The 15001-nt window shown below is 43.5% G+C and overlaps 1 protein-coding gene across 1 annotated transcript in view; it reads left to right on the forward strand.

The window, feature by feature from the left end:
• The window catches only part of LOC147707531 (dynein axonemal heavy chain 5-like), a 1425553-nt gene that overhangs the window by 1196862 nt on the left and 213690 nt on the right, over positions 1-15001 (forward strand). Inside the window, exon 84 of the mRNA XM_086925656.1 lies at positions 9200-9345. Within this exon, the coding sequence (XP_086781782.1) occupies positions 9200-9345 (146 nt within the window). The remainder of the gene's footprint in view (positions 1-9199; positions 9346-15001) is intronic.

Genomic DNA, 15001 nt, shown 5'->3' on the forward strand with positions numbered 1-15001 from the left:
ACTACTCACTCTACTATTCACTCTACTACTCTCTACTACTCACTCTCTGCTACTCTCTCTGCTGCTCTCTACTACTCTCTACTACTCATTCTCTATTACTCACTCTCTACTCTCTACCTCTCTACCTCTCTCTACTTCTCTCTCTACTAGTCTCTACCTCTCTACCTCTACACCTCTACCTCTCTACCTCTCTCTACACGCACACACATACACATATATCTATATGCATATATATGCATATGCATTTATATATATGTATGTGTATATATATATATACATACATATATAAACATATATAATCTGCATATCTATATACATACAAATATAAATGCATGCATACATATACATATATGCATACATATGCATGTTATTTACATGAAAGTTTGAAAAACACTAATAAAAGCAAAGCTAAAAAGCCACCTCATTACAAACAGATGGCTTTAACTTAAACGAGGGCGAGATCTATTGCATTTTCAATGCTTGTTTACTTTGGTTCCATCAAGAAGGCATTCAGATGTGTCACTCATTTGCCATAAATTCTGAATGTTAGCACTCTAGTTGCTCATTAGATCACTGTAGTAAAGCTACTGCTCACCAGGGAAGTCTGCTGCTGGTATTCAAAGTGCATGTTTCAGTCTGCATGGCAGAATTTTTTTTAATGAAATAGAAGAGGATTTGAGAAGTCAAAATGTGCCCTAATTTTTCTTTCTTCAGCACTAATCATAATTTCTATGGCAAAATCAACCCCCTCATTTTGTTCCTTTGCAAATTAAATGTTTTAAGTGTTACCACTTTATTCCAATCAAGATGACTTCAGGTGTGCCATACTTTTGTCATAAGTAAGACTGTTGGCGCTCTAGTTGTTCTTTAGAACACTTTGGGACTTTCCGTCATTGGGCTATACTTGGGCTACATCTGGGGGATATTTGTGCTACATTTGGGCTCTTTTGTCTCTGGTGGCCCTCTTGGGAGGCTTATTTGTTATGAAGTTTCCTAATTTCCTCATTTACTACAGTCTCCTCAGTAGGAAATACTTTCAGTTTTCTACTTTGATTCCATTAAGAAGGCATTCAGATGTGACACACATTTGCCATAAATACAGAATGTTAGCACGCTAGTTGCTTATTAGATCACTGTAGTAAAGCTACTGCTCACCAGGGAAGGCTGCTGCTGGTATTGAAAGGGCATGTTTCAGTCTGCATGTCAAGATTTTTTAATGAAATAAAAGAGGATTTGAGAAGTCGCTCAAAATGTGCCCTAATTTTTCTTTCTGAAGCACTAATCATACTTTCTATGGCAAAATGAACCCCCTCATTTTGTTTCTTTTTAAATTAAATGTTTTCAGACTTACCACTTCATTCCAATCAAGATGGCTTCTTGTGTGCCATACTTTTGTCATAAGTAGGACTGTTAGCGCTCTAGTTGTTCTTTAGAACACTCTGGGACAATCTGTCATTGGGCTATACTTGGGCTACATCTGGGTGATATTTGGGTGACATTTGGGCTCTTTTGTCTCTGGTGGCCATCTTGGGAGACTGCATGTCAGAAATGTTTAATGAAATAGAAGAGGATTTGGGAAGTCCGTCAAAATGTGCCCTAATTTTTCTTTCTGAAGCACTAATCATACTTTCTATAGCAAAATGAACCCCCTCATTTTGTTCCTTTTTAAATTAAATGTTTTCAGACTTACCACTTCATTCCAATCAAGATGGCTTCTTGTGTGCCATACTTTTGTCATAAGTAAGACTGTTAGCGCTCTAGTTTTTCTTTAGAACCTTCTGGGACAATCTGTCATTGGGCTATACTTGGGCTACATCTGGGTGATATTTGGGTGCCATTTGGGCTCTTTTTTCTCTGGTGGCCATCTTTGGAGACTGCATGTCAAAAATGTTTAATGAAATAGATGAGGATTTGAGAAGCCACTCAAAATGTGCCCTCATTTTTCTTTCTGCAGCACTAATCATACTTTCTATGGCAAAATATACCCCCTCATTTTGTTCCTTTTTAAATTAAATGTTTTAAGAGTTACCACTTTATTCCAATCAAGATGGCTTCAGGTGTGCCATACCTTTGTAACAAGTAGGACTGTTAGCGCTCTAGTTGTTCTTTAGAACACTCTGAGAAGCTGCAGTAGAACACAAAGGAATCAACTGACAGTCTCTGTCCTTCTTGGATGTACATGTTTTACTGAGAATGTTATACTTCATTCTCACATGACTGAGAAAGATAATGTGAATTTACAGAAAATATGCTTTCAGTTTAGCTTATAGATCCCCTTCCAAACCACTATGGGAAAAGCATGAGATAATAGTTTTCTTTCAAACATGATTCATGATATCCCAGCAGAAGGCTTTTTCACATGGTAAAATCACCTTGGAACACACTACAATTCCTAAAATGAGTATGGTACCATCAACAAATGATTTATAATGTAACTAAAGTCCTAAAACCATCTATTAACTGCAATGCTTTTTAATGAGGTGCTATCATGTATATTGGTCCCAAGATGGCTGCCAATACTTCTTGGATGAAGTGCTGACAGCCTATCAGATTTCACGATGAGATGTGTGGTTAGGCTCCGCCCAGATATATATATATTTTCTTTTGATTTTCTCAAAAACTACTGGAGGGATTTACACCATTTAACCAAAAGCGTGATCTGCGTACCAGACCCTACCATTTTCCCAAATTTGGTGTAATTCCGTTCAGCGGTTCGGGCTGTAGCCGTGTCTAATCGTCCTATGGAAATTAACATGGGGAAAACACGTTTTGGGACCCCCATTTTTTCTCGGCCCCCGCTTGACGAATCTTCCCGAGACTTTCAGGGAAGGAGCGGAGCGGGCCATCTTCTTTGAGAAATTTGCGAAGATTCAACAACCAACGCCAAAGTTATTCCCAATAGAATGCTGCGGATTTCCTATGGAAACTAGGTCCTAACTATAACAACCTACTGGCGACCGCCAGTAGGTAATATATATATCTCACCTAATGGCAGACGCCACTGGGTACTTAGAAGAGAATTTCTATAGTTTGTTTTTTGGTCTGCTAGGAACTTTAGTGCTATTTGACGAAACTTCCTAAAACTTTCCCCAAAAAAGTTCATCCACTTCAGCTTCTTCATGAAAAGTTTCGGGGTGATCCATCAAGCAGGGGCTGAGAAATAAGGGTGTTCCAAAAAGTAAAATCCCCCATGCATTTTCCTGTAGGCTGTCTTAGGCAGGGCTACCAAAAAAGCTACTGAACAGAATTACACCAAATTTGGCAGAAAGCGTGCTTTTCGTGATCTGGTGTAAATCCATTTAGTAGTTTTTGAACTATTAAGATAGAAATCATTTTTATTTCTCGACAGTTGGTTTCGAGGTACTCTTGCAAGAGTCCTTCAAACCCATTTTTTAAAAATAGAGCATTCTGATTGGTCCAAGAGGCTTTTTATCCCTTAGGCTTATTTGCTCCCATAGGGGACACTCTGCCAAGGGGAGCAATCACTCTGATTGGTTGCCTGCAACATGGCAAAAAATGTTGCAGGCTGCTATTACAGGACTCAAGGACTTATTCCCCTGTCCTGAACTTAAATGTAAAAAATAATATAAGGGGGCAAGGTAGTGATACCTTTGACTCCTAGGCCATTTTAGGAAGGTGGGGGGCAGGCCAAAATATATATATTTTTAAAAAGCAGTGATCCAACAGTAGTGCCCCGGGATTGTGGTCTATCCAAGCCTCATCGAGGCCCTGGGATTCCCAAACCATGGACGCACTTCTTTATTACATGGGGGTGTGCAGCTCCTCTCCCCAAGCGTGTAGAGGCCTTGGGAACCCCATCCCCAGGGGCCATCACTTCAATATTGGGGATGTAAAAGCTATTGGGGAGGGTAGATTACATCCCCCTCCATGAGCATTCAAAGGCCATGGGCACTCCATCCCCCAGCAGCTCTAAAATTGAAGGGGACTCCGGAAATACTTTCAGGCAGCGCAGTTGCGCTACTTGGTGGAATGGAGCAAATGGGAATCTGACAAGCATTGGCTCTTTCAGGACCAGGCGGTGGCGGGGCGTCCCTTACAGGAGGTGCCATTCGTGCGGCGGATCCACCGCCCCCCCAACCTATACGCTTCCTATGTCACGCGAGTCCCCTTGAGAGTGTGGGACGCTATGAATGAAGTTCACGACCTCACCACATTCCCCTCGCCTTTCACGCTGATAGTGGAGAACCCTGATTTCTCCCCAGGTCTAGAACCGGGCGCGTTTACGCACTGGAGGGCAGCGGGTTGCCGTGCGCTCTTCCAGATGTATGACTCGGAGGGGGTGGTCCCTTTTCAGCATTTGAAGCAGGAATTCCAACTGACGGAGGCAGAGAGGTTAAGATACATGCAGGTTAGGCATTGGGCGCTTCCGCCGCAGGTACGAGACACTGCAGATCGTCAGATGAGGCTGTACGAGAGGTGGTTAATAACTCACACATCTGACGCCAAACTGATCACGGACGTCTATAAATTCCTGCAACCCCCCCCCCCCCATTTCATTTTTATAACCCTGGCAGGGAACGCTGGAATAGAGAGCTGGGGAGGATGCTCAGTCATAAGGAATGGGATCAGATTGCATACCGCGCGAGACACTCAGCATACCACACAGGACTCACAGAAACATTCACAAAGGTGTCCACGTATTGGTATTATACCCCGGAGAGACTACATGAAATGAATAGGAATATTGGGAAGGCGTGTTGGAGGGAATGTGGACAGACGGGGACTCTCAAGCATGTGCTTTGGGATTGCCCCCTGTTGAGGGAATACTGGACGGAGATCATTGATGAGATAGATGCTCACTTTGAGGTTGAATTGCCACACTTCCCGGCGTATGTTTTGTTGGGCCTCCCGAATGGGCTAATGTACCCGCTGAAGTCCCATAGGGGTCGGCAAATAGCAATAGCACTGGGATCGGCGATCCAGAACATATTGATACACTGGCGCACTACCACAGTCCCCTCCATCACGGGCTGGCTCCACAGACTTTGGCATGTTCTAGGCATGGAAAAACTATCGCTTATGGTGGCAGGGGAAGTGGAGCAATTTGATGAGTTGTGGCGACCCTTTCATGCGCTCTTGACCACAGAATTTAGAGAACTTACCTGTCCGAGGTACCTTAGACTCCTGAGACTAACACCTCCTGTAGACCCAACCAACTAAACAGACATGAGATGGGGGCTCATGGGGTGGGGGGGTGGGGTGGGGCAGCAGGACGCATCAATGCTTCGGCACTGGACGGGGGGAGGTTGGGAGGAAGTTGGGGGGAGTTAGGGTGTTGGGGGGAGGGTTCAGGGGGGGAGAGAGGGTTGGCTTTTTGCTTTTCCTTCCTTTAGCTTTGCAGCCTCACCGACAGTGGCAAACATGTTCAGCCTTTTCTCAACGGAACCTTATCTGCAGTAGCCACTGTCCATTACCATGCTTTGATTACTTCGCTCTTACATTTTGTTTGTAATGTGCATACCCCTCCCTTCTTTGTCCCCTTCCCTCCTATGTTTTGCCTTAATAAAACGCTTTAAACCTAAAATTGAAGGGGAGGGGTTGCAGCCCCCCTCCTCAAGCCTGGAAAGGCCCTGGGGACCCCACCCCCTTGAGAAGCCTCAATTACTGTGCTCCACGATGTCCAACTCCAGGGTACGGTAGTTTCCCTACTCACAACAGTGTAGGCAGGGAAACATATTTCTGCTCCCACCTGGCTGGAGCATTTTTATAAAGCTCCAGCCAGGAGGGAGCAAACACACAATCCATGCTCTTAGGAATGTGGTCAGGGAAGGCATGTCTGCTCTGACTTGGCAGGAGCTTTAAAAAGGCTGCTGCTGGGTAGGAGCACTCTTGTTTTCCTCAGCGCTCCTGCAGGCAGGAAACACACATTGCTCCTGCCTGACGCAATTACGCATTGTTTGGTGGGGGCACCGGAGCGTTCACCCACAAGCACCTAAGGTCGCAGGGGATGGGTCTCCCAGGGCCACTATAGGCCCTGGGAGGAATCTATGACATAATATCGACAGACAGAAAATAGACATACAAAAATATCGACACAAAAATATCGACATCAAAAATATCGGAGTTCTATCTACATAAAGGTAAGTACAAAAATATCGGAAAAAAATATCGTAGTACAAAAATATCGAAGTTAAAAATATCGTTTTTTTAAAATGTATTAATAATGTAAAAATAATTTAAAAATACATATAATTTAACAAATTATAAATATAAACATTAAAAGATATTTAAAAAAATAATAACTAATACATATACATTTTAAATAAACTAAAAACTCTACATATAAATTAATATATATACTTACTCCACATATTACAACAGTAGGAAAAGCGTTGGATAGCGTAGGGGTAAAAATTACTATTCCCACTCCAGAGGGTGCAACAGTAGGGAAAGCGTTGGATAGCGTAGGGGTAAAAATAACTATTCCCACTCCGGAGAGTGCAACAGTAGGGAAAGCGTTGGATAGAGTGGGGGTAAAAATTACTATTACCACTCCAAAGGGTGCAACAGTAGGGAAAGTGTTGGATAGCGTAGGGGTAAACATTACTATTCCCACTCCAGAGGGTGCAGCAGTATGAAAAACGTTGGATAGCGTAGGGGTAAAAATGACTATTCCCACTCCAGCGGGTGCAAGAGTAGGGAAAGCGTTGGATAGCATAGGGGTAAAAATTACTATTCCCACTCCAGAGAGTGCAACAGTAGGGAAAGCGTTGGATAGCGTAGGGGTACAAATTACTATTCCCTCTCCAGAGAGTGCAACAGTAGGGAAAGTGTTGGATAGCGTAGGGGTAAAAATTACTATTCCCACTCCAAAGGGTGCAACAGTAGGGAAAGCATTGGATAGCGTAGGGGTAAACATTACTATTCCCACTCCAGAGGGTGCAGCAGTATGAAAAACGTTGGATAGCGTAGGGGTAAAAATTACTTTTCCCACTCCAGAGAGTGCAACAGTAGGGAAAGCGTTGGATAGAGTAGGGGTAAAAATTACTATTCCCACTCCAAAGGGTGCAACAGTAGGGAAAGCGTTGGATAGCGTAGGGGTAAAAATTACTATTCCCACTCCAGAGGGTGCAACAGTAGGGAAAGCGTTGGATAGCATAGGGGTAAAAATTACTATTCCCACTCCAGAGAGTGCAACAGTAGGGAAAACGTTGGATAGCGTAGGGGTACAAATTACTATTCCCTCTCCAGAGAGTGCAACAGTAGGGAAAGCGTTGGATAGCGTAGGGGTAAAAATTACTGTTCCCACTCCAAAGGGTGCAACAGTATGGAAAGGGTTGGATAGCGGAGGGGTAAAAATTACTATTCCCACCCCAGAGGGTGCAGCAGTAGGTAGAGCGCTGGATAGCGTAGGGGTAAAAATGACTATTCCCACTCCAGAGGGTGCAACAGTAGGGAAAGCGTTGGATAGCGTAGGGGTAAAAATTACTATTCCCACTCCAGAGGCTGCAACAGTAGGGAAAGCGTTGGATAACATGGGTGTTAAAAACTACTTCCCATACCATTCCCCCTTTAACACACCACACACTTACACACTACACATACAAAAAAAACAATTAATATAAATTTCAATTAATCATTTAATATTATTACATTGATGTAATTATAAATTAACTAATTACCACATATAAATTACAAATTAATAATTAATTACCAATTAATAATTAAATAACAAGATATTTACAAGAATAAACAATATTTATTAATAAATTATTGATAATTAATATTATGAAATAATTAAAAAAAACTAATTACCAATTAATTAGTTAACAATTAATTAAAAATACATACCAATAAATAAATACAATCTCTTTAATTAATTTAATTTAATTATTACACACCCTATTCCCCTATAAACACACAACCCACTACACATAAATAAATCACATAAAAAATGTATTTGTTATTTAATCACTTAATAATAATTAATTACCAATTAATTATTAATTAACAATAACAAAAAATAATACATATTACTAAAATTAACTCTAATTTAATTACCTAACTAATCATAATTAATTACCAATCAATTATTAATTAATAATTATTTATTAATCACAAATGTAAAAAAAAATATTAATTAATTATAATTAAATTACTTCCCACCCTATTCCCCTATAAACCCACAACCCGCTCTGATACTAAAACGCAAAATGTAAACACAATTACTAATTTCTAAACATACATTAAAAAACATGTTTAACAAACATATAAACAACATAATAAAATACATAACACTAAACAAACTTTCGATATTGGTAACATACATACCTTAATATCGATATTCTGTCTCTCGATATTATTGCACATCGATATTCTATATCATCGAAATTAAAACATTGATATTATTGTATATCGATATTTTAATTTTGATATTTTGTCTCTCTACACCCTGGGAGGGAGGTCCACGTTTCCCTCTCTCTTTTATACAAAAAAAAGGTCCTGGTATGTGGGTTCCCCTGGGCCTTAGTGGCTAGAGGAGAGGGGTGCACACCCCCAACCCTTAAAATATTTGTTTTGGCCCTGAGGATGGGGTCTCTGGGGCCACTATTGGCTCGGCGAGGGGGCTGTCCTCCCCCTCCCCCTTAAGAGCCCCAGTGAATGGGTTATTGGCCGCTTGTGGCTCGGGGAGGAGAGCCATGTCCCCTTTTACAAATATCTTTTGGCCCCCATGGATGGGGTCGCAGTGGCTGCTATCGGCTTATAGAGGAGGGCCATGGACTCCCTCCCTTCATTTAAAAAAGGCCCAGGGGATGGAGTCCCTGGGGCCCTTAGTGGGTTGGGGAAGGAGGAGCTGCCTTTTCTTCCATACTAACTCACACGAACCATTGCAAACCTAGAGACTTACCTGCTTTACAACAGCCAATAACCTGCGTTTATGTCAATTTGAAAATAGTGTTTCTGTTCTTGTTCAAACAGAGATGATGCAACAGTTGATGCAGTTGGGTTAATTTACTGTTCTGAATTAGTTTCCTCTACAGTTAAAGATACTGAATAGATCAGTTAAGGAGAGGGTACTTTTATGTAACTTAAGTGTTACTTTATTAGCACACTTGTCAGTAAGTTAAGTTTTCATGTATACAATTCAGTACAGCAATCAGCTAAAGTGCCATTTTGAGATGTAAATTATATTCCAGTTACCAAAATGACCCAATGGTAATGTTTTTTTATATTTAAGGAGTGCATGGAGAACATGGAAGAGCTCTCAGCTTTGGAAGCAAAGATGGTTACGACCCTTCAAAGTGACCGCACACTCCTGCATAACCTGGCAGTCACCAAGAAGCTAATTGATTTGAAGCAACAGCATGATGAAGCACTTGAAATGTATGTCTACCTAAGTTATTTGATTATGTGATATAGGTGGTGTTTAGTCACAAAAGGTTTGAATGATGACACGTTACACTTTTGGGGATACAGTAGAAAGGATAATCTTGAACATGAAGAACATATTTGTCATAGTGAGTAAAACGCACAGACATACAGTAACTAAGGAGTGAGGGTCTAGTTAGGTATAGAATTAAAGGCCTTCACCATTTTGGATCTTTGTGTTTATTGGCGGGCTTCGTGGACTGTTTTATAGATGGGACAAACTGTCCTTGTGAGTGGCATGGCACACATTCAACTTGGTGCTCTGGGAGCAAACGGGGACAGTGTGCCCTATAAGATATAATGCACTGCCCCCAGCACAGTTGCGAACTTGTGGCTGCCCTGGGGCAGCGCATTAGTGAAAGGCCAGACCAGATGTTTGTAGCAACTGGTCCACCTTTCATGAGGGGGAGAAACTGTTTCTGCTTTTGAAAGGGGGAAGATATCCCCTGCATGCGGGTGCACTGAATGACTGCACCCACCTGCAGGATGATGTCTGTGGACTTGGGGTCCTTGGGAATGTCTTTCAACCCTTGTAGGCTTGATCCTCCAGAGGGGCACAATGACTATATACCACCTCTTTGTGACCCACAGTCAGTGTGCCTTCTGGCTGTCTCTTTGCCTGTAGGCCTACAACATAGTATGGAGTATCTGCAGAAGTAATCTATTTCTCTCCTTCGCCAGGGCCACGCACCCATGCTAATGAGGGTACAACCACTATATTAAAGAAGGGGCTACACAACTGTCTGCAACACTTTCTATTATGCCATATAGTCCCGGGGGTTTAGAAAGCAGGAACCCATGCCTGTTGCATCCCCAGGGCATCACAAGTGCTTTCATGTATTTTTTGTCTAGCTTTAAACCTCCTGTGTTTTCTTTCATTGACAATCATTGTGTAATGATGGCAAATGACTAGAGGAGGAGGGGTTCATATGGCCAGGAATTAGACCAAAAAGGAACATTGAGAAGTAGAGACCACAACTTTTAAATCAACAAGGAGAGTACCTTAGAATATATTTCAGAATATGCATAGGCACTTTTTCAACTTATTGCCCAAGCTCCATAAGCACGCTGCACTTACTAAGAAGCTTGAGAGGTGTGAATTCAAATGATGCGAGGGTGACCTACTAATGTTTCCCACATCTTGTTGACATCACTTTCCTGGGAGCTAGAGGTGCTGGATAATGTTCATATCATTTGTGGCTGTAACTATAGATGGTCTGTAGCTGGCCACTGAGAACTGGTTGCCATACTGATTTCAGTAGTATTATCTACAGATAGGACGGCAGAGGGTTTCCAGAACACTACCAACAGTATTCAATTTTAGTGCAGCTTTGTTAAATGCTTTTTGTAGTTGGATACTGATATTGCTACAGTTTTATTGTTTTTCTGTATTCTACATCTCAATCAGTAAGAGAGAAGTGGAATGTCAAATGCAAGTACATCAAACTAATTTCACAAATTCAGGGCAATGGCTCTGCCCTGATTAATGAGACCGGGTACAACTGTCGAAATGAGCCATAAAATGAGAAAACAATCAAAATAAGAACATGTCATGGAAATGGTAGCGGACGGGTGTTAGAAATGGGGTTTCTAGCTAGGGTATGCACCTAAGCCAGGCAGAACCCACCACTCTAGTCAGGGTAAGGAAGTTACACACACAAGATAACCCCTGCTCACCCCCTTGGTAGAATGACAGAGCAGTCAGGCTGATCCCAGAGCCAATGTGTAAAGCGTTTGTGCAACACACTCTCACACCAGTGACACACTAGGCACACCACAAAGGAGACTCCACACAAGGTTATATAAAAAAATATCCTTTGTATTGTTCATAAAACACATTAGACCACAATCACATAAATCATTGTGCCACTAGGCACTTGTCATGACGTCACATACATCATAAATCACTTTGCCATAGGGCAATGGTCATAACAGCATAAGCAGTGCAATACTGTAAACACCTTAAAGGTTGCATATATGTCAAAACACCCTACACCAGAGGTCTTCAAACATTTGGATGCAGAGACCCCCCCCCAGTCAAATTTTTCAGGCGTAATGACTCCCCAACAAACAATTATAAACCTATTGGCAAAGCTACTGAAATTATGAGGCAGGTGAGGACCAAATTATGCGGCAGGCTCTACTAAATTGTATGGTGAGAAAAAATAAATAATGCATTATTTTGACATTTATACACACAGTAACACTGAGGAAAGATTTCATCTCATCAGCACCAGTTTATAATGAAAATACAACAATCAGCCTCTGTGAAGGACCTTCCACTCTGCAGGAATAAGTGCTGCCACATTAGAAGCTCACATGGCACTGGCCTGGAGCAGCATGGGTCCCTTAAAACCCTAGGAGCCTTATGCAGAGTTAAGCAGTTTACCCATGCCACTTTCCTCTCACCCCTCCCTTCCATCCCTCTCTCCTCTTCCAAACCTGGATCCCTCTCTCACTTTGCAAGCCATTATCTTTCACCCCTTTTTACAACTTCTGAATTCTCCCCATTCAACCTCTCACTTCATGTTTAATCACCTCTTACCATTCTGTCTTTTCACTGCCCTCCTCTCGAATTTATCTCATGGCCTCTCTGGACACATCACCTCTCTCTACCCTCAGCACCTCTCATTCACCTCAAGTCTCTTCCTTCAAATTTCTGTCTATTTGTATCTTACACCTCTCCAGTCCACCATTCATCTTTCACATCTCCCCTTTGTTCTTCCACACCTTCTTGAACCAACGTCCCTCTCCCCTATTACCTCAGCACCCACCTCAGAACTCCCTATCTTCCCTCATCGCTGTTGTCCCTCACTCATGTCATACCAAATTCTCTTTTTGTCGCAGATCATCACTCAGCTATCTTCTCTCACCGTTTAACAGTATCCCTTCTCTGTGCAATCACCTTTCGCTCACACTCACTTCTCCTCTTGCGTTTCTGCACTTCTTCAGCACTTCACATTTCTCCTCATCCCTGACCTCTTAAATCTAATTCTCTCGCTCCCATGCAGTCCTCTTTCATTCCATCTACTCTAATCCTCTCATCTCTCCTCACTGGGCATACCTGTATGCTCCTCTCGGCCTGTGCCAATCTTCTTATTGTTCCCTATCTAAAAAAAAAAATGAATAGTTGGCCTTACTGTTTTGGTGCAGCTGCACAGTTATGAAACTTTCACCCACCTTTGCTTCGCTCCACCATTAATCTATTATCCTTTAGGAAGCTATAAAAACCTGGCCCTATACCCTGTAGGTTACCCCATTTGGCTGATTCTCCTTCCCCTTCTGTGTGTTTCTTATTTGCCATTTCAGCCAGCAGATGGTTATTAGCCCCAGGATACCTTTTTGGAAATAAAAATAATAGACAGAAGTGTGACCTGGAATGTGGGACCCACTTTCTATCACTCTATGACCCCCCTAGGGGTCGGGCCCCACAGTTTGAAGACCCTGCTACACCAACACTGTACATATCATGCGGTTCGTGAAAGAATACTTCTTAACCTTTCCTTGCAAGTCATAACCACATCATACATCTTTACATCAGGGCATGAAAAATGGACCAGTTCAGGGCACGCTACATGAATTACCACTTGGTACCAGCACCTCATAAGGGGCACGTCAATGTACATATTTATGCAGACACATGATATTGGTCTCGTTATAACCAGTTTAGGGTCTACAACAACCTACATCAATATCGGGGCATGGAATGCAGCGGTAACATTCATGGATCAGCGCCTGTACCCGCAAGTATCACAAAGTACCTCCAGGAGAATACAGGGTGCAAGGCATCTGCACACCTATACCATGAATGCAGCGGAATCTTGCGGGGAATCGGGGACCTTCATCAAGGTTCCACTCCATCCCAACAATGCAGCAACAATGCCCCAAGTATGTCTAAACAAATGAGGGAGGCACCTACACTGACCACGCAGGGTGGGAGAACCTCCACTCCTAAAGACTGGTCCCCACGACCTCGCGGCGCTGGCACACCCAAGGGTCCAATGGAGCTGGCCGCAACCTGCCGTTACAGTAGATGGCCGTGGGGCTACTCTGCCCCCAACTCGGGCATACCTGAAGCCTTCGGGTGCGCCTCTGTTCTCAGTGCAGCCTCCCAAGCAGCTTCCTCTTGGTGAAGCCGGGCCGGGACGGGCGCTGTTGCGGCTCTCTTCATGGCGCAGCCCTCCTGGCTGATGACGGCGAATGGCCCCCTTTCTCCTTTGGACACATTTCGCTCGAAGCGGGCCGAGCTAACTCCTTTCTTCCAGCTTGCATTGTGACTCCTCCCTCGAGGGCAGGCGAGACTTGTTTTCCTGGCAGTGCTCGCTTCTGCCCACGGCAATGCTTACTGGATAGTTGCCGGGCAATGCCGGGGGACTCCTCCTATCCCTGCCTCTGCCAGCAGGCTCTCCCTGCTCGCAGCTTTGCCCCGCAGTGGGTGGGGGCTTAGTTTAGAGCCAGGGCAGTGCAGGCTGCGAACACAGAGCCAGCGCATGAGGTTTCTAGCAGAATAGGAGGCCCCAACCAAGACCTTCAGCCCTGTAACTGCACTGGGGAATCTTCCCCTAATGCCAAGCATAGAAAGGTTTCCAGTTGCTTCAAGATGAAGCACTTCATTAGGCGCTAGAGCAGGGGTCTCCAAACCGGGCTTGGAGGGCCGGATCCATGCCCGATTTTTAAAATTACTACATGTATCTCAATGGGATATCCAAAAAATCTGGCATGGATCCTGCCCTTCAGGACCGGTTGGCAGACCCCTGCGCTAGAGCTTGTAATATTCAAAGGGCATAACAGCACTCCTTTGAGAGCACTGGGGGCATTAGAGAAGGAGGGCAGGCAGTAATCCAGCCCATAGGGTCCTGGTGGGCTGGTCAGCACAACAAACAAAGTCCCATGGTGGTTCCTCCTGGCAGCACAACAGCTCCTCCTGGCAATGCGCATTTTGTAGAGCCAGCAGCGTCTCGGTACAAGTCCACGAAGTGTCTAAAATATCGGTCGCAGCCCCTGTACATATAGTTCAAAAAGTCTTGGTTTTGGGGGCACTTCAAAAACTGTTTATCCCACGTCCTGGCCCCAGACTCACTACATTGTACTAAGGAGGCACAACCCTGTTCAGAAGCAGGTGCAACTCCTCCCACCACTCTAAATTCAGACCAGGCCTATTCAGGTGCAAGGGAAACTCCCCCCGACACTCTAAATTCAGCCAGGGTCTATTCACCCTAGCACTGAGCCAACCAGGAAAGGCAGGACACACCCCAGCCCTCCTTCTGACTGTCTAGAGTAAATGCACATCCTCTCTCTCCTGTCAGTCTAAACCAGACGGGGAGTACATATCTAGGCAGGGCACAAAGACTCATAAGCACAGAGAAATTCCCACTTCTAAAAGTGGCATTTCTAAAATAGTAATAACAAATCCGCTTTCACCAATAAGCAGGATTTATTACTACTATTCCAAACATACCAAACATGACCATGTTACCCCTCTCATATCAGAAATTACCACTGAAGCACATATCAGAGATTCCCCAATGCACACCTATGAGAGGGCAGCCTCAAAGCAGTGAGAAACGGAATAGGCTATTTGACCCTACCAGGACATGCCACACAGTTAAGT

The sequence above is a fragment of the Lissotriton vulgaris genome, chromosome 6 (genome assembly GCF_964263255.1).
Source record: "Lissotriton vulgaris chromosome 6, aLisVul1.2, whole genome shotgun sequence".
Taxonomy (NCBI): domain Eukaryota; kingdom Metazoa; phylum Chordata; class Amphibia; order Caudata; family Salamandridae; genus Lissotriton; species Lissotriton vulgaris.